Source organism: Rattus norvegicus, chromosome 3, assembly GCF_021556685.1.
Source record: "Rattus norvegicus strain SHRSP/BbbUtx chromosome 3, alternate assembly SHRSP_T2T, whole genome shotgun sequence".
NCBI lineage: Eukaryota > Metazoa > Chordata > Mammalia > Rodentia > Muridae > Rattus > Rattus norvegicus.
Genome location: NC_141536.1, coordinates 53,124,923 through 53,146,232, shown reverse-complemented (window position 1 = coordinate 53,146,232; position 21,310 = coordinate 53,124,923). Strand labels below are relative to the sequence as shown.

The window sequence follows — 21,310 nt, the reverse complement described above, 5'->3', positions numbered from 1 at the left end:
GCTAAAGCAATCGTGAGTTTTGACTTTAAACACAGTAGGAGCTACCAAGGGGCTCTGGCTGAAATGCAGTTTGAGCCCGCACAGAAAGGGAAATGGCAGTAAGTCTTTGGGCAGGAGGAGCTGAGCATGACCACGGAGTGCAGAATATCCGGGTACAACTTAGTTTCGACAACCGGAGCAGTTTTCCAGCACCTCCGATTAGAAGAAAGCAAGAGGTAGCTGAACCACAGAAGGTGACAGTATCTGGGGCTGCAACGCCACTGTGAGCCCACTCCTACGCATGCGTGAATGAAAACCCTACCGAGCAGACCAGACCGGCGTCTACGCAGACTCCCAGGCAAGGCGTCTGGAAATTTAAGTCTCCAGGGACACTGAAATCCTTACTCTGGTAATGTAACTATGTCAATAAAAAAATAACTGATCTTTTACATAGTTATCCATCCATTCTGCCAATATTTACCAGCTGCCGTAATTTCTGCCATTAGGTTGGTCACTGGATTTGCCTGGTTACCTCCTGGTCCCTCTCACCCTGGTTTTGTATGTCTGCTATACCCATGCCAAGAGCGCTTTGTCTTATGAGGCCTCTCCACCGATATCTAAAGCAAATTCAATGTGTCATTGGCCTTGATGCAGAAGGAAGACATTCACGGAGAGATGCTTGTACCCCTCTTTAGCTACTAGACTACTCAAACAACGAACCTCAAGAAATTAGAATTTCCCCTAGAGCCTTATGTAGGTTGATGTCAATATGCAGGTGAGGGCTGGCACCAGTTAAGTCAAGGCCATGATTGGATAGTAAAAAATAAGGCAGGGGGGAAAAAGCTTTTGTAAGACTGGAGAGAAGGAGAAGGAAGGAGAATCAAGATGGAGAAAGATGACCCAGATCCAGGTGGTCTTGAATTGACAAGGTAGTTGTGATGGATTTCTGTAGGCAAATTTATCTTATCTAGGTGGGAGGTTTATATCCTTATCAATTGGTTGCAGTTTTATTGTGTAGATGTATCGTGGATTGAGAATTTAACATAAATCTGATTGTTGGGTTATAGTTTGTTGAATTATAATTTCACTGGGTTGTTGAGAGTGTGAGCAGAGTCTGCGATTGGGAGCCATGATAGGACAGCCCTTGCCGGACTTGTGGAGCCCTGATTTTACCTGGTAGCTGGTACCAGAGAGATCGAGGCTAGCAGAGAGCCACTGGGAGAGATACTAACTAGAGATAAATCAGTGCTCGCTCCAGTGGCCTGCTGGAGCTGGAATTAGCAAGGAAGCAAGCACAAGGGTACGAGCAGGAACCATTCCTCGGCTTTTTATTTTTACCACTACAGCCTTAGGCTGGGAAAAAGAAAGGGCTGTGGGCCTGGTACCAACCAGAAGAGGTGACTGTCCCTTAGAAATGGACTTTCAGTTCAGACAATTCAGTTTGTAAGACCACCTTCCGGAACTGACTACGGCTGAGGCAGAGACGGGCCAGCGATGGGCATGACTCACCTTGACCAGTACTGCTTAGTTACGCATACCTCTCGCCTTGTACTTTAACCTCAACTTCAAGTGGGTCACCTGGGAGGTGGTCTTGTGGGTCGCTGGGGGTCCTTGTTTGTATTTGCTCTTCGCAATGTGCTACACTGAATAAATATCCTTCCTTTGCTTTTCAAGGTTGCTTATTTTGCCACCCCACACCCCCTCGTGTGTGTGTGTGTGTGTGTGTGTGTTTGTGTGTGTGTGTGTGTGTGTGTGTGTGTGTGTGTGTGTGTGTGTACACTCGAGTGTGCCACAGTGTATGTGTAGGTCAGAGGACATCTTTCCAAAGTCAATTCTCTCCTTCTGCCATCTGGACTATGGGCTCCACTTGTCAGGTGGCATCAAGCATCTTTACCTGCTGAGCCATGGGACCATCTCTAGTGTGATGTTTCGTTTATTTTGCTTGAGATACAACCTCATTATATATCCTGGGCTGGCCTCGACTTTGTAGTCCTCCTGCCTCAGTCTCTCAAGTGCTAGGATTGTAGGTAAGCACCATTGCATTAAACAAGAGCTGGCCTTTTGTGTCCTATGTGCATAGGGAAATGAGTTCTGGAGTCATAAAAGGAGGAGAGTAAGGGGGGGGGGTATGTGTGCCAGGTGCACACACAGGTGCAATCTTCAGGGGGGGTGTGCCAGGTGCACACACAGGTGCAATCGCTCATCTTTGTGAGTTAGTTTTGTGGCATCAGTTCAAGCACAGCAGTATAAAGCAGTGACCTCCAAGTCACATCACTCTTGAAGGAGAGACTTGGCTGAATCCAAGGGACAAAACGGCATCTGTCTTTGCTAACTGACTCACTCACAAGGATGTAAAAAGGAAAATATCCATATATTAATAAAGTGCGACTGTCCACAGAAAACCATTCTCTGGATATACAACCCTCAGGTTAACTGCATAATCAAACAGCCGAGCAAGCCTGGGAATCTGGGCATCTTAAGTAGGAGGGTCACTTCAAAGGGACATTTATCAGGAGCCAATAGAACGTACCTCAGCACTGGCATCTTGGTGGAGGGAAAATGATTTGGCTGCTCCAGGCTCACAAAATGTCTGTCACGCGAATGACTGGCTGCTCAGTATTGTTCAAGGTCAGGATCTTATTAAAGCATTATATCCATTCTTTGCATTTAACTCAGAAACGTGCTTGCAATTTTACTGACCTGCAGCAACCTATAGACTTTCAGATTCTAAATCTGCTCCTCGAGGAAGTAAAACCACAAAGGGAGATCCCTTTATTACCCAAGAGTTCCTTCCTCCTGGGCACGGGTGCCCGTTGAGAATGTGGAGACGGGAGCTTTCCCACATTAAGAGGGAGGATGCTGGTCTCAGTAAGGGACTTCGGGAGAAACACAGATAAGAAGCCAGGGCTCTGGCTGCAGAAGAAAGCGAAGCAGAAGGTGAACATCTGGATGAGGGAAAACAGAGGGCAGTGAAGTGGTGGGCACTGTGAGTCCTGCTGCTCATGCTCCAGCCTGCTCTAGCTGTGGTCGCTTTTATCCTCTGCATTCTGTCCTCAGAGCTGTCTACCTGCCTCTAATTTTGAACTCTTAAGCACCAAATAACCAAGACCAGATGACTGCTCTCTGGGTCATCTGCATGGTCAGTCAGTATGTAGATTCTTCCTGCTTTTCAGAGAGAAGAGACTTTCTTTTATTTAAGAGGGCATTGGATTTATAGAATCGTTAACAGGTCTCATCTAAAAATAATGTCCTTTGAGAGCTAGTGAAATGTTTCCTTATAGAGGAAATACTGTCCCAGATACCCCCACCCTTTTCTTTTTCAGGAAATCAAGATGGTTTGTTTGATCGTTAGAGTGGAAACATCTCTCACATAAACTTTTCTTTTTTTTATTCCATTTGACAAACTTGCAATCTTTCTTTATATAGAGCCTGTTTGAGCTCTCGCATTCATTGTTCTGATAAAGCTAAAGTTCTCCTTTGGTCTGGGCTTGCTAATGAAGAATACTCTTACCTCATGATATCTTTTCTGTATGGCACATATGTAAATGCATGTGTGTGCATGCATGTATGTGTGTTGGCATGTGTTCCTACGGACACACATGCATGTGTGCACATGGTACTCTGAGGACTGAATCATGGTCTTGCACATGTTATAGAAGCATGTTATGGAGCTACATTGCCAGTCCTACAATATTTTAAAGTTGAAAATATTTCCTTTCAAAACAGCAATTTCTCTTAAACAGCAGCTTTAGTATGTTTATCATGGAGATGTTTACTGTAGAGCAAAGGCCTAAATGTTCCCTTATAAGCCAATTCCTTTCTCAGGTTCTTTAATTCTAGGCAGATTTTCCCCTACTATATTACCGGAGCTAAATGTGTTCACTCCAGCACAGTGGACAGCTTTATTCATAGCCACACTTAGAATTAAAAGGAGATAGATATTGAAAATGGTGGCTTCTCATCCATGTATCAATCTGTTCATTTGTCAGAAATTGATCAAAAAGAACAAAGACCAGGCTCTAAGAAGTTCTCATACTATGGGTAAGACACTACTCCTGTCCTTGTAGTGGAGGGGAAACCATAAACTAACAACTGTGATCAGCATAGTGATGAGTGTGTACGTTAGATGGAAGGGGGCTCCCGGAAGGGCGAGAAACTCAGCTGGAGAATGAGAGGCTTGACTGAGCCTTTCTAAGCAGAAGTCCCTTGTGTGGTTTCTTGACTTTTATGGCCCCAGTTGAGAAATGTGCCATAGAGGAGGATCATTCTTCAACCCACTTTCTCAAGCCCCAGACTGTAACACCATGTTCTGGAATGCAGTGCGGCCTCCAATCATCCCTCTGGCCTCGTTGCGTGCTGCAGCTATGGAGGGAGAATTATTTGTTGTAAACGAGCATTTCGTACCTTTGCTGAAGAACGGATGTGATCTGCTTGCAGAAATTGTCTCCATTTTGAGCAAACTCCTTCAGGCTCTTGTATACTTTATTGTACTGGGGGAAAAAATAACAGGAAAATTCTGAGCACCTCCACAGATGGATTACCCATAACCCAGAATGCTGCTGTAGTGATCACTGCCATCGTAAAGGACTACACAACCAAGGGACATGAACGTCTTTGGATGACTTCTTAACTAAATATTAAGTCTCCTCTGACTGGATCTAAAAAAGAAAAAAAAAAATCAAGGAAAAATTTCCAAAAAAAATTCTAAAGCTGGCCTGTCTGTCTCTGTCTATCTTAGTTACTGTTGCATTGCTGTGAAGAAAGACCATGACCAAGGCAACTGAGAAAGGAGAAATCACTTAATTGGGAGCTTGCTTATGGTTTCAGAGAGGGAGTCATGACAGGAGGCAGGCAGGCATAGCTCTAGAGTGATAGCCAACTGAGAGCTTGCATCTGATTGACAGTTAGGAGGAAGGGAAGGAGAGAGGGAGGGAGAGGGAGGGGGAAGGGGGAGGGGAAGAGAGAGAGACTGGACCTGAAGCCCACCCCAGTAAAATACCCCCTCCTCAAGGCCAAATCTCCCAATCCCTTTTAAATACCAAATACTCTACCAACTGGAACTCAAACATTCAAATATATGAGCCTGTGAGGCCATCCTCATTTAAGTCACCTACTGTCCTAGGTCAAATACATTGTGAGAAGCCCTACAGGAAAGAATTGCTTACTCCTGGGACTTAAATAACCCAGCAACAGTGGCACTTGGAATTTGGTTTTCTGGTCCAGGAAGGCCTAAATCATACTCTACAGAATATACCACACCACCATTTTTCAGAATCCCACCATTCTATGAACATGATAGACTCACAGTGCACATTGTCCAAAAAAGTCTGAAATTGAAAGCACTTAAAAATCCAAAACTTTTTGAGTTCTGATTTCATACCATAAACAGAAATTTCACACTTGGTTTTAAGTGACGAGTCTCAGTCAAAACACAGGCAAGCTAAAAATACTGTGTGAGATCATCTTAGTGCTTTGTGTATAGAGCTATAGTGAATACAAATGAATTTCATGTTTAAACCTGTGTCCTATCCCCAAGATGTCTTATTATATGCCCACAAAACTCCAAAATCTGAAGAAGAGGAGAAGGGGGAGGAGGGGGAGGAGGGGGGAGGAGGGGGGAGGAGGAGGAAGAGGGGGAGGAGGAGGGAGGGAGAGGAGGAGGAGGGAGAGGAGGGGGGAGGAGGAGGGAGAGGAGGAGGAGGGAGAGGAGGGGGGAGGAGGAGGGAGAGGAGGAAGAGGAGGGAGAGGAGGAGGGGGGAGGAGGGAGAGGAGGGAGAGGAGGAGGGAGAGGAGGGAGAGGAGGAGGGAGAGGAGGGAAAGAGGAGGGAGAGGAGGGGGAGGAGGAGGGAGAGGAGGGAGAGGAAGAGGAGAGGAGGAGGAGGAGAAGAAGAAGAAGAAGAAGAAGAAGAAGAAGAAGAAGAAGAAGAAGAAGAAGAAGAAGAAGAAGAAGAAGAAGAAGAAGAAGAAATAATAATAATAATAACAATAATTTGGGACATTTCTGGTTTTAAGCATTTAGGGTAAGAAATACTTGTAACAAATTCTTACCCTGTAGTACACAAGCGGCTATATTGAAACTTCCGGAACACATTAAGTACAGAAATTTACAAGCTGGGTGTTGGCTACTGAAGCCTCTTGGGAGGCTCCTGTGCCTGCAGGCATTAACCAGACATCTGCATAGTTGTGCATGGGGTGTGGCTAGAGGGCAGGTTAGTACGTTGGAGCAGGTATACAGGCCGGGGTGAAAACAGCTCAGAGACGCTGCCGCCAGCCACCTCCGTCTTGGCCCACAGGATGTCCATGCAAATGTGGCCCAGGTCAGAGGAGAGAGAGAGAGAGAGAGAGAGAGAGAGAGAGAGAGAGAGAGAGAGAGAGAGAGAAGCAATTTACAAATTAATTAAAAACTCCCACAGTGTAAGCAAGCCAGTGACAGGGATGGGGGTGGGGTTCAGTTTGTAGCTTTTGTCATGTCTGTCCTAAAAGTCATAAGAACCTCGCTTTCCGGATTTTATTATTGGCAAAACTAAATCTCATTCTCTGGACATGAGACTATAAAGATGTTCTTCCTTCCCTTCCACACACGCTGGGAAAATGTTGGCTCAGGGAACATTGTGAGAAGCCCTACAGGAAAGAATTGCTTACTCCTGGGACTTAATTTCCCTAATTCACTAAGTTCGTCCATGAGCCTTTGATTACTTTTTCTCTGTAGTACTAGAGCATCCCACACAACACCTCAGAGCCAGGATACAATGCATCGCTTCCAGCAGTACACAGACCCTGGGACGAGGCTAGTCTCAGCCTTCACTTGCGTGTGGTTGTGACTAAACGCTATTGTAGGTGTGTCAGAATGGGTGAATTCTTTCAGCGAAGGAACCCTCTTTCTCTTCTTTTGCCTCCTGGACTTTGGAGCAATAGGCATTGCTATGCTGTAGTCTTGACTCTGGAGTCTATGAGTTGAGATAAATTTAAAAGAGATGAGGAGCCAGGGATGCTAGCAATATAGAAGCCAACATACAAGCCTCTAAGTCTCTACTTTCAGACTCACTGTATGTGTGAAAGGAATAAAATGGTATTTAAATTTCGATATTTTCTGTTATTAATTATTACTTGAGTGTGTATTGTGTGTTTGTGAGTCCATGCATGAGTGTGGTGCTCAGACAATATTTGAGGACTCAGGCTACCGACTTTGTACAGCGTGGCAGGCATCTGGGCCTTCTGAACCATCTGGCTGGTCCCACGATGGCTTTTGTTTATAGACGTTTTTATTTAGGGTTTCTAATTTGTGGCTTTTAACTCAGATGCAATCTTAGCTTTTTGTGAATTATGAATGTTTTATGTTTCCCAAAATATCACCGTCACACAAGAAATAATGACTCGTACTGCATACTCTTAAGTTATAGAGACATTAAACTTTTAATCTGCTCTTCCTGGGCAATTATTTTTTAATTTTCATAATTTCTTTGGCATTTCTTAGACATTTATTCTTCCATGTGAACATTTGTCTAATTATGAGGTTTTGGAGTGCTTTTTTTTAATTTTTATTTTTAACATCCCTGTCAGAATCCTATTCATAACTGTATTATGTGTTTGTGTATAAAACAGAGGAAATTAACTTTTTTAAAATGGTGTTTAGATTTCCCATTGAAGAACGCAGTGAAGACATTTTCATTTGTTTAAATCTTAATTCATGTCAATAAAACTTTATGAAGCTCTCTATAGGAACTAGGGCCTTCTTATTTGATTTATTTAGAAATATTTTCTCATATTAAGCTATATATATTTATTTCTCCACCTGCTTATAGCAAAACAGAAATAAAGGCTCAAAAGGAGCTCAGAAAAAAGGCTCAAGGAAACCAGGGTCCTTGGGCAAGGTGGATCTGGCTACCCACTCACATAGAGAGGTTTTCTGCTCTCAGGTAAGTATGAGGCTGCAGCTGGAGCTGAGAGACTTAACAGGATGCAGAGTTGGGGGAGGGGCCTGAACTTTCATTCAGCCAGAGTGTGAAAAGAGCCCCACCCATCAGAGAACAGGGAGTAGAAGGAATGAACTGCCCTAAGGACAGGATGCTTCAGACTACCATCACCTGACCACTGCCTTCACACAATAGCCTTGGGGAGGAGAGGGGAACTGTGGAAAGCCCAACCAGGACAGAGACCCGGAAAGAACGTCCTAATGACTTAATCTGAATAAATAGATTACTGAAAGTTTTTCTGTATGCTGGGCTATTAAGTCACCTTTTAATGCAGTCTTCTTGGGACAAGTTATGGGAGACCAGACTTTCTGAACGTTTAAGAACTCAGTTGTCAGGCTGGAGAGATGGCTCAGAGGTTAAGAGCACTGACTGCTTTTCTTAGAGGTCCTGAGTTCAATTCCCAGCAACCACATGGTGGCTCACAAACATCGGTAATGGGATAAGATGCCCTCTTCTGGTGTGTCTGAAGACAATGACAGTGTAGACAACGTACATAAGTAGATAAATCATTAAAAAAAAAAAAAGAACTCAGTTGCCTTCAGTTTCAGTGGTGGAGAAGTGGCAAAGCAGGTAGTTATCTGTTACCTTATCTCTTCAAAAACATTTTCCTTAGATTTATTTATTGTATTATTTTAAAAGTATGAGTGTTTTGCCTGTCTATGTACCACGTGCATGCCTGGTGACTGGGGAGGTAGAATAGGGTGTTGGATCTCCTGGAAGTGGAGTTACAGACAGTTGTGAGTCACCGTGAAGGTGATGGGACCTAACCCAGGTCCTCTGGAAGAGCAGCTGTGTTCTTTATCTCTCTGAGCCATCTCTCCAGCCCCTAACTCATCTGTTACAGAAAGGGCCTTCTCAAGCAAAGCACAGTTTGTAGCTTCTTTGACACTTGGAATGGCAGCTGTAGGATATAGAAGGTGAACCTTTGTCATTTAATAGATAAATATTCCCTATTTGTTCCTAGAAAGTATTTGTATTGGGACAAAGTGTTAAATGGGCAAAGTTGTTCCAGAAAGAGAAATGGTCAATGGTTCTGCCTACTCAGCCACTCTGGTCAGGTCACAGGTTGGCAGGATTCATGCCTTAAGTAAACCATTTCCTGAACTCCACTGAGTCCAGGCAACACATCTTATTGTTCATTGTAATTTAGTGATCAGATAAAGAATATTCTGTTTATAACAGCATGGGGTAGAATCTTTATCTTTGACCTCAGGTTCATTGTGCTGGAAACTCCCCAGCATCCCTGATGCAGACTGAGATTAAAGTGACATCTATAAATAAAAGAGATACTAAGACCGTTTCTATATAGTCAGCTTCATTCCTTGTTTAGAATCAGTGTTCTGGGCCTTTTATCATTTATTATTTACTCAACATACACACAAAACATACACTTGAACATACACACAAACTTTAAAAGGAGATTTACTAAATGTTAAAGCAGATCCTGTGACTACTATCTTGTTGTGTGTGTGCGCGTGTGCCTGTGTGTGCATGTGTGTGTGTGTGTGTGTGTGTATGAATGAGTATATCTGTGTATGTGTATGAGTGTGACTGTATATGAATGTGCCTGTACGAATGTGTATGACAGAGAGAATGAGAGAGAGGAGAGAAAGGGAAGGAGGGAGGGACGGAGGGAGAGAGAGAGAGAGAGAGAGAGAGAGAGAGGAGACTGTAACACTGTATCTGCTCTGAGGCAGTGAAATTTTTTCACTATGGTGTTGGCTTCTCTGTTCCTACCTCACTTCCGCTTCCTACCCACTTCTGCTCATCAGAGGGGACTTTGAGTGGACTCGATGGGACACAGTATGAAAAGCTCTGAAGCCCAATCCCTTACTTAGAGTTATGGCTCAAAGAGCTAAATATGACCTCATGAGATTATGGACAGATTAGAAATGTCAGGTAATTAAATCAACTAGGTAATCCTTTAGAACCAAACGTTTTCATTTAGCTAATCAATATAGCCAAGCAAAACACCCTCAGAGAGCTGATCCTGCTGTAAGTGCTACAGATGGTTTCCCATTATCATCAAGAAGCGAAAAAGGACTCATCTGGTGAAAGTCATGTGGGAAGTAAATTTGGGTGGTCATTTCCTACTTATTGGGCTTTCAGATATCTCAGTCCTACAACCTGTGCACCCCAGGAAAGAGCTTAATGCTAATTTTATATCTCCGTATGCATTTCTTTGAACGTATGCTTTCTCCACTGGACCATTAATTACTAAGATAATATATCATGGGTTTCTTTTTAAATGCCCTTTATAAATAATTAGTTCGTCAGTAGCTAGGCTGTTTAGGACATTTCTGAGACCTTAACATCCTCCTTCATGTGGGGCTGGAGAGATGGGTCAGCTGTTAAGAGGTCCTGAGTTCAATTTCCAGCAACCACGTGGCGGCTCACAGCCGTCTGTAATGGAATCTGCTGCCCTTTTCTGGTGTGTCGGAAGACAGCTGCAGTGTACTTCCATAGATAAAATAAATAAATTGTTAAAAAATTGTTTCCTTCATGTTTATAACTGTTCTGCACAGGCCTGTGCCATTCAGCACTGGGAAAATGTTTCTGATGTGCGCTTGTAAACAAATTCTGTTTAAGTATCGCTATAACAAAGCAAACAAGTAAACAATTCGTCCAACAAGGAAGCCAAGTTTGGTAATCGAGGCAATCAGCCTATGGGGTGACTACACGATGAACTGTGACATAAAACACTGCTGCTCAACTTGGCCCAGGGGCTCTTCCTGACTACGCAGTTTGAATGCTTAAAAAGACCCAATCTCATTGTTCTGGGGGGGGGGGTCTTCCTCTGCACTTTTCAAAAAGCACACAGCACTGACCATCACAGAGTTACAGAAGCTACATAAGCCTCTCCTTGGCGCCCTGTCCATGTCACGCCCGTGCTACTGATTCGTGCGAATTCTCATTCGCTGAGGGTGATATTTCTAAGCGCTACCCCTCCAATCAAGGGGCTACCTAGGTTTATTAGAGATCCGTTTAGTATTTGAAGCTTTGTGGTAGGATTGCTTAATTTGTAAGGAACAGAATACGAGGGAAACGGTACAATCTGCTGTCTCCTTGTCTCATTTTACAACTGATAAAACAGAGGAGAAGAAATGTAGGACGCGTCTTACACACCTCACTGGCACACGCTGAAGATGCAACATACGGCACCGTCTCCATCTGCCCCTTCCAGCTCCCAGTGCAGCCAAGGCTCTCAGGAGTCATGGACCACAGCACCCATCATCCCTTTCGCATCAGTGCCAGTCAACAGCTGGCGACCTGGGCTGAACTGCCAAATAGCTGGTAACTTTCTCTCCACTTGGCTCCTACCTTTTTCTTTCAGAGGAAGAAAGTAGGTTTGTTTTTTTTTTTTTGTTTTTTGTTTTTTGTTGGTTTTTTTTTTTTTTAACATAATCGAGTCGTTTCCTCTGGGAAGAATTTGATGCTATCCACATCCTTGAATATGGAGTTGAGGAAGATTTCCCGAGGCATATTTTTAGGTGTTAATGATAAGCTCACAGGCACTGAGGCTTGAAGCCAATTCTTTTTCTTTCCAAAACTAGAACTTAAAAACAACAACGAAAAAAAAAGAAACCTTAAAGAAGCAAGCTCCAGCACCCTCACCGTTGTTTAAGAGCTGTATACAGTGTCTAACACTCGTCAGCTTACTTCAGGGACAATCATTTGCAAGTAGACTTTGACCTGACTCCTGGAGGTTGAAGGGCCCAGATAGTAGCTCATTTTCTCACAGGAGCGTGACCCAAAAGGTAGTTTTAAATTTCTTGTACCAGGCCTGTTTACATAGTGTGGTAAAATATACTATACTGTTTTTAAATGTATAAAACAAAATACCATAGGATTATTAAAAAAATGAACTACATCGAGATATATGTATGCGCGCGCACATACACACACATACACACACACACACACACACACACACATATACTGAGCTTTTGATTTAGGCTGAATGTCTATATTAATATGTTAAATAACAAGACTTAAGAATTACCAAAATATGTAAACAAGACTGAGAATAAACAATCCTCTAAGATATCTATAATAACACTTGTTATAAAACAAAGTCTGTGTCCTCCATCATTTACACGGTCCTAACACTGCGAGTGGCACAGAGTGCTCCTAGTTGGAGAAAAGTCTACATTTTGATGAGAAATAGTATAAATGCAGACCCCTGCCCCAGTTTTTTAATCTGAACTTGCTCTTGACCCACTGATATTGAAATACGAATCCACTGGTGGGGACCAAGTTAAGATTTGTAGCTTAATGAAGATGCTTCATCGTGTTTGATGCCAAGCTAGGCCTGACGGGATAGGATGTTTGGCAGACAGTGGAAGCTTTGGGTTCTCTTTAAAAGCATTAAGTGAAAATCAAGTGTTAAGTGTTTTCTGCAGCATTCCTCTGAAATCCGTGCCTCCCCCCACCCCCCACCTTTTTCCCCCAACATGTTCCTAAACCGCAGAGCATTGTTTCCCAAGTACAAGCTGGGATTAGACCAGGAAGTCAACTTGAACACTTGATAAAGATGAAACAATCGCAAATAAATAAATATTCTGTGGGTTTAGAGAGTTTAGGAGTTCAGGCTGAAGGGATATCCGCCTCCTCTTGACTCCCGGATACTTTTGGTGGCGATGGGCCCATAGACATGACCCCCAGTCATGGACAAGGACAAACGCCCCTGGAGTAGTGCTCAGAATAGCATATGGAATTACCTAGCACCCCAGAAGTAGAGCATTGAAAGCTTTGAACTGCCATGGAGGTGTGGGGTAGATTGTCTTTGGGAGCCCAAAAGAACATGTTTGTCCCTGGTCTTGACCGGAAGTAAGCTTTGCTGTCTACACACACACACACACACACACACACACACACACACACACACACACACAAATGGTAGTTGGACCTGTCTCCTGTTTCCCTCTCTTTTGTCTCTTGCACTCTTGGCACTGACTTTCTCTTTTAATAATTGTCAGTACCAAGTTTTTGTCTCAACTTATCTGGGTGTCACCTGTACCAGGGAAAACATCACAAGTATCCACGTGAGACAGGAGAGGATTTAAAAATGTAATAGGATGCAAATACAAAGAAAGAAAAACACATTTCTCTAAAATGTTACCCATAAACCACCCAATGTCGAGGAGATTGAGGCTGGGGTACCAAAGTGAGGTAGGGGTTCACGCAATATCGTCATTCAAGTAGTGGTGGAATTTGTGTTTTCATTAGGCAAATCTCTTTTATATTTAATGGAGCTGATGCTACACTAACTTATTAATCTGCTGGACAGTTATGTATTTGCCTCACTGCAGCCATGAAATTCTTGAGCTGGGCTTGTATAGAAGTTGGAATTCCATCTCTCCTAAGTCCATGGTTTCCTCACCCTTTGAATAAACAAGGAAGCTGCAGTCTTCTGCTGACCATGGCTTCTTTACACATCTCTCTTATTTGCCTTTCCATGGGTTGGTTTGTTTGTTTGTTTGTTTGTTTCAATAAAATATATGAACGATGAATTCCTGGCTTCTGAGGTCACCACGTTTAGTTTTACAGCATTGATTACTGAAGTAAGACATTGAAAATCCTTGATTACTTTGGCTTTAAAACAAATTTACCTTCCCTTTCTTTCCTTTGAATCTTGTCTCCTAAGTCAAATCTCTGTCACTAAAAATACATTAGTGACTTTGCTGTGTCTTTGGACTTTTGATCAATATAGCATTTGGGGGAAAGTTCTCAGGACAGGCGAACCATCTACCAGGCTGACAGAGTGAGTCTGTTCTGGGTCCTGAGGGCTTGGGATCACAACTCTCAAACTGTTTGATTAAAAAGCAGGAGTGGGGTGAGGGGATGGGAGCCAGGTCCTTCTTCCCTGACTTCATCTCTGAGTTTAGTGCACTGTGGACGGCCGGTGGAGTAGCTTCTGAATCTGCTCCACACACGATGTTGGCACCTCGTCAAGCAAGCTTTAATGTTGCATCTAAACAGCCCCGTCTGGATCCAAGCAGGATGCTATACACTCGCCCAAATCTTTCCCCATCAGTTTGAGAGTGAAATACAGCTATGCCTGTCACATTTTCGAGAGGGCTCTATTTTAAGCTTTAACCAAAGAAAAACCACAGACTTTTGTTCCACAGCCAAAAATCTAAACATGCCTGGTTTCTGATTGCTTCTAGTTTCTGCAGTTAAAAATCCACTAATCTATAAACTTCCCCCAGCCTCGTACACACACTCTATACAGGGTTACTCACCGAACAGTCTGTCAGTGGGTCCCTCATGTTGAAATGTTGTCTGCTTTTTCTTTTACCTACGCTCCAGCATGCTGGACGCTGCAATCAATTAGGTTGGGTGTGTTCTGGACTTCCGGGATTCAAAGGGCTTAGAGTACGTCAGTCCTTGTCAAACACACCAAGGAGGAAGTTCCAGCCCCTGGACTTTCATCCAGTTTGTTTCCTGACAAAGCAAAGAACAGCTCTGGGTCAAAAGAGCCAGTGGGAGATGGTGAGAACCAGTTCAGTGAACTTCGAGGCCCTGAGGTGTAGCCTTGAGAGAAGGCTCAGAAGCTATGTAGAGTTCCCCAGGATCTGGATGCCCAGAATGATGGTGGGAGTTCACATTTTTTTTTCCAGCTTGCTAGTCTAGTCATGGCTTATATTTTCTGTGTTCTATGCTGCTCTGACCTTTGGGATCTATGCAAACGAGATGGGTGAACAGTGACAGTCATAGCTGTCTTTTATTCTCAAGTTGATGGGAGAAGGTGAGTAAGTATGCAGCATCCCGCTTGGGTCCAGATGGGGCTGTACGATGGTTTACCTTAATTGACAACTTGATAGGATCTAGACTCACCTAAGAGGCTCACCTCAGAGCACATCTGTGAGGGGGTGTCTAGATTGAGTTAATTGAGGTGGAAAAGCCTACCCTAAATGTAGACAGCAGCATCAGATAAGCTGGGCTCCTGACCTTCAATAAAAACAAGAAAGTGAGTGAGGACTAGCACTCATCTTTCTGGGACCTGTCTGCAGATGCAATAGGATAAGCTGTCCTCAAGCTCCAGCTGCCTTGCATTCCCCATTTTGATGTACTACACTTCAAACTATAGAGCAGGACAAACCCTTTCCTTCTGCTACCTTTAGGTAGCTTGTTGCAGCAGCAGAGACAGGAACCAACACAGTAGGTCAACCCCCAGTGAAGGCAAATTTCCTGTAGTCCCTCCTGCAATATCAAATTTATATTTCTTCTGCTCCAAGTCACTCAGAGCTAGTATCGAACAACCTTAGAAGACTGTTAACACCAAAGTATCCAGAAGATTGTCAGGAAGCAGGTCATTTATGAAACACCTCGCAGGGCCTAACTGAACTCTACACTTAGTCTCAGCCACGCAGGGCCAAGAGGCTAGGCTATTAATTTAAGCCTATGACTGGCCTTATTTTTTCATGGCTCAAAATGATGGGCAGAGCTGGCAGTCAGTAACTTATTTCATTGTTGCTTTTAAAATACCTTTCCCAGTTGTCAGTCCCTAGGTTTCTAATTGCCTATGGAGTTGTGGCAATCACTTGCAAGGCTCAGAGCAGCTTTTCTCTGACTTGTGACCTGTCTGAGAGTAGCTTTGTCCCAAAAGCCCCCTCAAACACTTCAGGTCTCACAGCATCTCGGCCGCACCCACCCTACTGACACAACCTCCGTTCATCTGCCTCTGGGGTCCAGGCTCTTTTGAAGCCCCTGTAAATAGTGTAGGAGAGAGAGCACAAACAATGAATGAGGAGAGTTTACAAGAGTGGAGAGGTGACTTGCCAGTCTTAGGAACCATCCCTCTCATACCAACAAGAGTCTCTCCACTGGCTAAGCCATTCATCCGCTGGGGGTTACAGCACTGGGTAGCCATCAGGAGACTGGAGTTGGACAGGTTACGTCAGCATAGTGAAGAGATCCCCAGTTAAGAAACTCACATTCCCATTAAAGTCTCCTTTAGTTTCTGAGTTTCACATAAACATGACTGGAACCAAGGTTCCAGGTTCGGGGGCAACTTGACGTCACTCTATGTTCCTGTCCCATTTTTCTCCCAATGCTTTTTGTTTTCTTTCTATTTTTATTTTTTCTATTTTTTAAGTTTAAGATAGATTTTTTTTTCATATAGTGTGTTCTGATTACAGCCTCACCTCCCACAACTCCTCTCAGACTCTCTCCATCTTCCTCTTCGCCCAAATCCATACCCTTTCCTCCTCTGTCTCTCATTAGAAAACACATGGGCATCTGAAAATAATCACAAAATAAAATCAGATAGAACAGAACCAAACTGGAATAGGAGAAAACAAACAAACCTGAGAAAAAGAGCCAAAGAGAAGCATTCCTAAGGCAGTTGAGACTCTATTTTATTTACATATTTTTCTTTTTCTATACCTTACCGGTCCTTTGGGTATATATTATGGCTTCCAGTTTTTATGGAATCCCCGAGCGTGTGAACGAGTGGGTCTCTGCTTTTTGTTCCTTTTCTTGGGCTCTTTTCCTTCTGTTTATTTGTTTCCTCCTATTCCAGTGTGTTAGTTTTTGTTTTATCTCACTATATTTTATTATTATATCTTAGAAGCCAGTTTCCTAATGAGAGGCAGAAAGGGAGTAGATCCAGATATCCAGGGGTGCAGGGGAGGAACTGGGAAAAATAGAGGGAGGGGAAATGATAATCAGATATATTATGTGAGGAAAAATATATTTTCAATATAAGGAAAGATGACTTTTGGTGAACATGAAAGGTGGGAGGAGACTGGCTTGCTCTTGAAGTTTCCATCAGGAATGTCACCACAAATTATTGTTGCTAGTTATGATATAACTGCAGGTGATAGGGTGTACCTGCTTTCAATTTGCGCCTTTCCCAGAAACTGGCTAGATTTCCCTTATGCCTCTGGATATCTGCTAAAGAATAATATTTATACCATGTGCAGGGTCCCACTCACAGACTCTAGTAAGCTCATGACCCAGTGTCCCTCTCAGCAGGCTGCCCTGGCCATACAGGTTGACAATTAGGGTTTGGCTATTTGTTCAGTGTCTCAAAAGGGTGTTCGAATTTGCAAAGAGGTCGGAGAGAGTACTGCATCCTTTATTTCTTGTCACAGAAATGTGGTAGAACAACCAGAAAGCCAGTAGTTTCAAATGACACAGATTTATTTATTGACACACTCTCAAGTTAGCTTGTGGTTCTCAGGGGAAGCAGGGTCTTGATGCATTTCTGCAAGTCTAGGCAGTGCCTGACACAGCAGCTTTCTTAAGGGTTGGGCTGGTGGTTGACTATGGACTGGCTGTTGGGTGAGGCTGTCTTTCATTAACCAGAAACCCAAGCCTGAAGTTCCAGGGTACATCAGAGGAGTATAGAGACTGAGTAGAAGCTCAAGGGCTTCTGAAGAACAGACTCACAACTGACCCTCCAGTCATATTGGCCATGCCACCCTGAGCAAAACCATCAAGGGAAACACCCAGATTCAAGGTCAGTGAACTGAAATTCCCTTTGCAAAAGGACATAGACACAGAGCAGGCTGGACGTCAGAATCGGCTTGTCATTGAGTCTATCACAACGCCTGGTCAATATTTGTTCCTCGGTGACTTGAGAGATAAAGCAGAAAAACACTGGAGGGAATGGCCGTTTTCCATCTCCCTGTCCCTTCCTGCATTCAGTGGGGTAGACTCTGATCACCAGAAAAACTTGGGACAGATAAATGAGAGGAAAAAAACTCACTCACAACATGGGTGCTTGTGGCTTTGGGAGAGGACATTCCTCAGTGCTGTTCTACACACAGCCTGCCTCACAGGCTACAATGGAGAGTGGAGAGTCTCCCAAGTTGGGGTAAGGGCTGGGGGTGGGGAGTGGGGTAGGGGCTATAGTGACACAGCAGGACTCTTTCCTATCTGCTGGGGGCTGGGACTGGCTGGTCACCTTGACAAGGAGGCCAGGAGAGGTCAATCTGCATAAGATGGGCTTTGGAATAAATGTTAACATAGACTTAATTGTAGCCACAGGTGCCGAGAGCTACACAGACAGCCAAGCCTTCTCCATGGAGAAGCCCCTAACACTCTTTTCTGAAGCATTTCATGCCTTAGCGTCCTTTTGACCTCTTTGCTCACAAGTCTCTGGCTGGATACTCTTGGTCTGAATTCATTCCCTGGCTTCTTCCCAGTTTAGGACTCCAGTATCAGGACTTGAGCTTAACTCCTTGTCCTTTACCTGGCTGTGCTCAGCATTCTTGTCTGTAGACAAAAACAAACAACAAACGAGAAACAAAAACCCATAATGGAAGCTACTGGAAAGGACTCTATCTGCCGTACTGTGTGTTATGCTCGAGGGGAGTTGACAACATTTCCTACATTTGTTAAGTACCCGTGAGCTACATGTTGGCCCATGTAACGGAGCCCAAATGTAATGGAGGGAAAGAGTAATTCAAAACCGTGCAGAAGTTTCCTTCAGAGCCAAAATATGTGATGAATTATGAGTGACCTAAATATTGCCTATAGAGACCTGGCCAAATACCTAGTGGTAAGAGGAATCATGTTATAGGGTGCACATGTGTCCCAGGATGCACATTAAAAGCTCTCGCTCTCTCTCTCTCTCTCTCTCTCTCTCTCTCTCTCTCTCTCTCTCTGTGTGTGTGTGTGTGTGTGTGTGTGTGTGTTTTGCAGGATACTTGATCACCCTGTGACCCCTGAGATTGTGTTATTTACTGGAAAAACCTGTTTGTAGTTGTGATGTGGCTGAGCCCTAGCACACACACCTTTAATCCAAGAGCCTTCTATTTATTGAAAATGGGATTAAATAAAGTCAACTATGATTGACCTATGGGTCAAGAGGCAGAACAAGCAACCAGTTGACTAGGAGTAAATACAGAAAAAATTCATAGAGAATAAGAGGAAGTCAGGAGGATGGATATAGAGACACACCGGAAGTAGAAGGTCGGGACATTCAGTTTGAGGGTTTTTTGAGACAGCTTGGAGAAGGTGAATTTCTCTTTTGGGATGTCCGCTGAGGAGGAAGGTCAGCTGGGTGCTTTCTCTGCCTCTCTGAGCTAGCAGGCTTTCACCGAGCATCTGGGTCCTGAGACTTTATTGGTAAAATCAAACATTTGAGATTTTGTTAAAACTAACATATGTGTGCACCTGTAACCCCAGAGCAGTGGGGTCAGAGAAGAGAATTGGTAGGGCTTGTTGTCAGCATAGGGCCAGGCTCAGTGAGAGATCACCTCAAGAGAGAGTCGGTGGAAGGGAGAGGATAAGACAGCTGACACTTTCCTCAGCCTTCTGACACATGACTCTCAACCTGTGTGTAGTCCACAAATACATGATACACACTGTGTGCATGTGCACCACACACACACATTTATACACAAACATATACACAAGAAATAACCTTTAAAATAACTGTAACAATTATTTGAGACAAATGTGTATTATTTTGATCCTTATAGTGCTCATAGGGGAACTGAGGCCCATGACCACTAAGTGACTTCTTACTCAAGATCACATAGGAAGTGAGACTTGGATTTTTCTGCCTCTGGTGCATCTGTGTATTGATCACCATGTTACACAGCCACTTACACTCCCTATGGATACTAAGCACCCCAAAGATGAAATGTTGCACGACTCACATAGTGTGATCATTTGAAAAGGATTTGAACACAGAAACAAAGGGCGTGACTGTGGTTCTAGGCTGATCTTTATATAAGAAAAAAAAAACAATCTAGGTATATATATCTAGAGAAAGATTACAGTATGTCTCTAAAGGTTTTGGATACTACTCTTTTTTTTCCCCTTTTTTTCTTTATTAACTTGAGTATTTCTTATTTACATTTTGAATGTTATTCCCTTTCCCGCTTTCCAGGTCAACATCCCCCTAACCCCCCCTCCCCTTCTATATGGGTGTTCCCCTCCCCATCCTCCCCCCATTATCACCCTCCCCCCAACAATCACATTCACTGGGGGTTCAGTCTTAGCAGAACTAAGGGCTTCCCCTTCCACTGGTGATCTTACAAGGCTGTTCATTGCTACCTATGCAGTTGGAGCCCAGGGTCAGTCCATGTATAGTCTTTAGGTAGTGGCTTAGTCCCTGGAAGCTCTGGTTGCTTGGCATTGTTGTTCATATGAGGTCTCAAGCCCCTTCAGCTCTTCCAGTCCTTTCTCTGATTCCTTCAACGGGGGTCCCGTTCTCAGTTCAGTGGTTTGCTGCTGGCATTCGCCTATGTATTTGCTGTATTCTGCTGTGTCTCTCAGAAGAGAGCTATATCCGGTTCCTGTTGACCTGGATACTACTCTTAACTTGCTAGATCGTGCATTTCTGCATCATTATTTCAAATGAATATTTGAAATAACTATGCATTATTGCTTTAGAAACAAAATAAAAGGCAAAAAGTCAAAACAGAATGACAATTACGTTCGTTCTTTTAAAGATTTATTTTTATGTGTACGTACGTGTACATGCCTGAGTGTATGTGTGTGTACCGAGTGTGACTGGAAGCCCTAAGAGGATGCCTGATGCACTGGAAGTGGAGTTATAGGTAGTCGTAAGCTGCCTGATGTGTGTGCTGGGAACTGAACCTGGGTCTTCTGCAAGAGCAATCAATGCTCTTAATCATGGAGCCATCTCCCTAGCCCCTCATTTGAGCTTTTGACAAGGGAAAGTTGGTAGGAAGAAAATGTGATCTCGTGGGTCATCACTTCATAATTTGAGTTTTTGTGGCTGCTGTTTTATCTGCCTGGAGATCCCGCTTCATTTACATTTACCTGGTTGACTTTTTATGTATAGAGTCCAGTGTGCGTGACTGTCCCTGACAGCACTTAGTAGTACTGGGATTCAATGCCTGTATCTCTTTCGATTTATTTATCCCATTGCATTGGATTATTGGTTTAATAGTCTCCCTGTCAGGCTGCAAACGAAATCTTTATATCCAAGCACTGGGGCAAATTTTTAAAAATAATGGCTTGTATTTGGTTGAATTAAATGCTGAGAAAGTGATTGCATGGCTGATTCTTCTTCACGGACAAGGCAGGGGATGTTGCTTGTGAGTAGGGCTGTACCCTAAGCTATCCGGAAGCCGAGTTCAAAATCCTGGAAGATAAGTGTGACCTTCTAGGCAGGAACTCTAAAATAAGAAATGGCTAACTGCACTTGGGAGTTTCTGACAAGGATTAAGAATGGCCTTGACAAGCAGGAAACTGAGAAAGATTCCACTGGAGTCCCCAGGGGCCACTTAGAGAACTTTCTTGGAAAATTGAGGAGGGAAAGAGACGCCGGACCAAGCATAAAATCAAGGAATTGCATAATGTTGGTCGAGGATGAGTTTGGGAAGGCTGGGGTCTAAGATGAGCTGTATCCTGGAAACCTTACCAAG

The 21,310-nt window shown here is 43.6% G+C and overlaps 1 protein-coding gene and 1 long non-coding RNA gene across 4 annotated transcripts in view; one reads left to right on the top strand and one right to left on the bottom strand.

The window, feature by feature from the left end:
* Window positions 1-14,272, bottom strand: part of Nostrin (nitric oxide synthase trafficking) — a 66,110-nt gene extending 51,838 nt beyond the window's left edge. Inside the window, 2 exon segments of the mRNA NM_001024260.1 lie at window positions 4,384-4,469; window positions 14,198-14,272. Coding sequence (NP_001019431.1) covers window positions 4,384-4,469; window positions 14,198-14,224 — 113 coding nt within the window. The 5' untranslated portion in view covers window positions 14,225-14,272.
* Window positions 14,273-14,394: 122 nt separating this feature from the next.
* LOC134486099 (uncharacterized) overlaps window positions 14,395-21,310 on the top strand; it is a 39,439-nt gene continuing 32,523 nt past the window's right edge. Inside the window, exons 1-2 of one of the 3 annotated variants that reach the window (XR_015684354.1) lie at window positions 14,441-14,549; window positions 17,268-17,421. This is a non-coding gene — a long non-coding RNA (uncharacterized LOC134486099). Of the gene's footprint in view, window positions 14,704-17,267; window positions 17,422-21,310 lie in introns of all 3 variants that reach the window. The other 2 variants (XR_015684355.1, XR_015684356.1) reach the window with 2 other exon arrangements.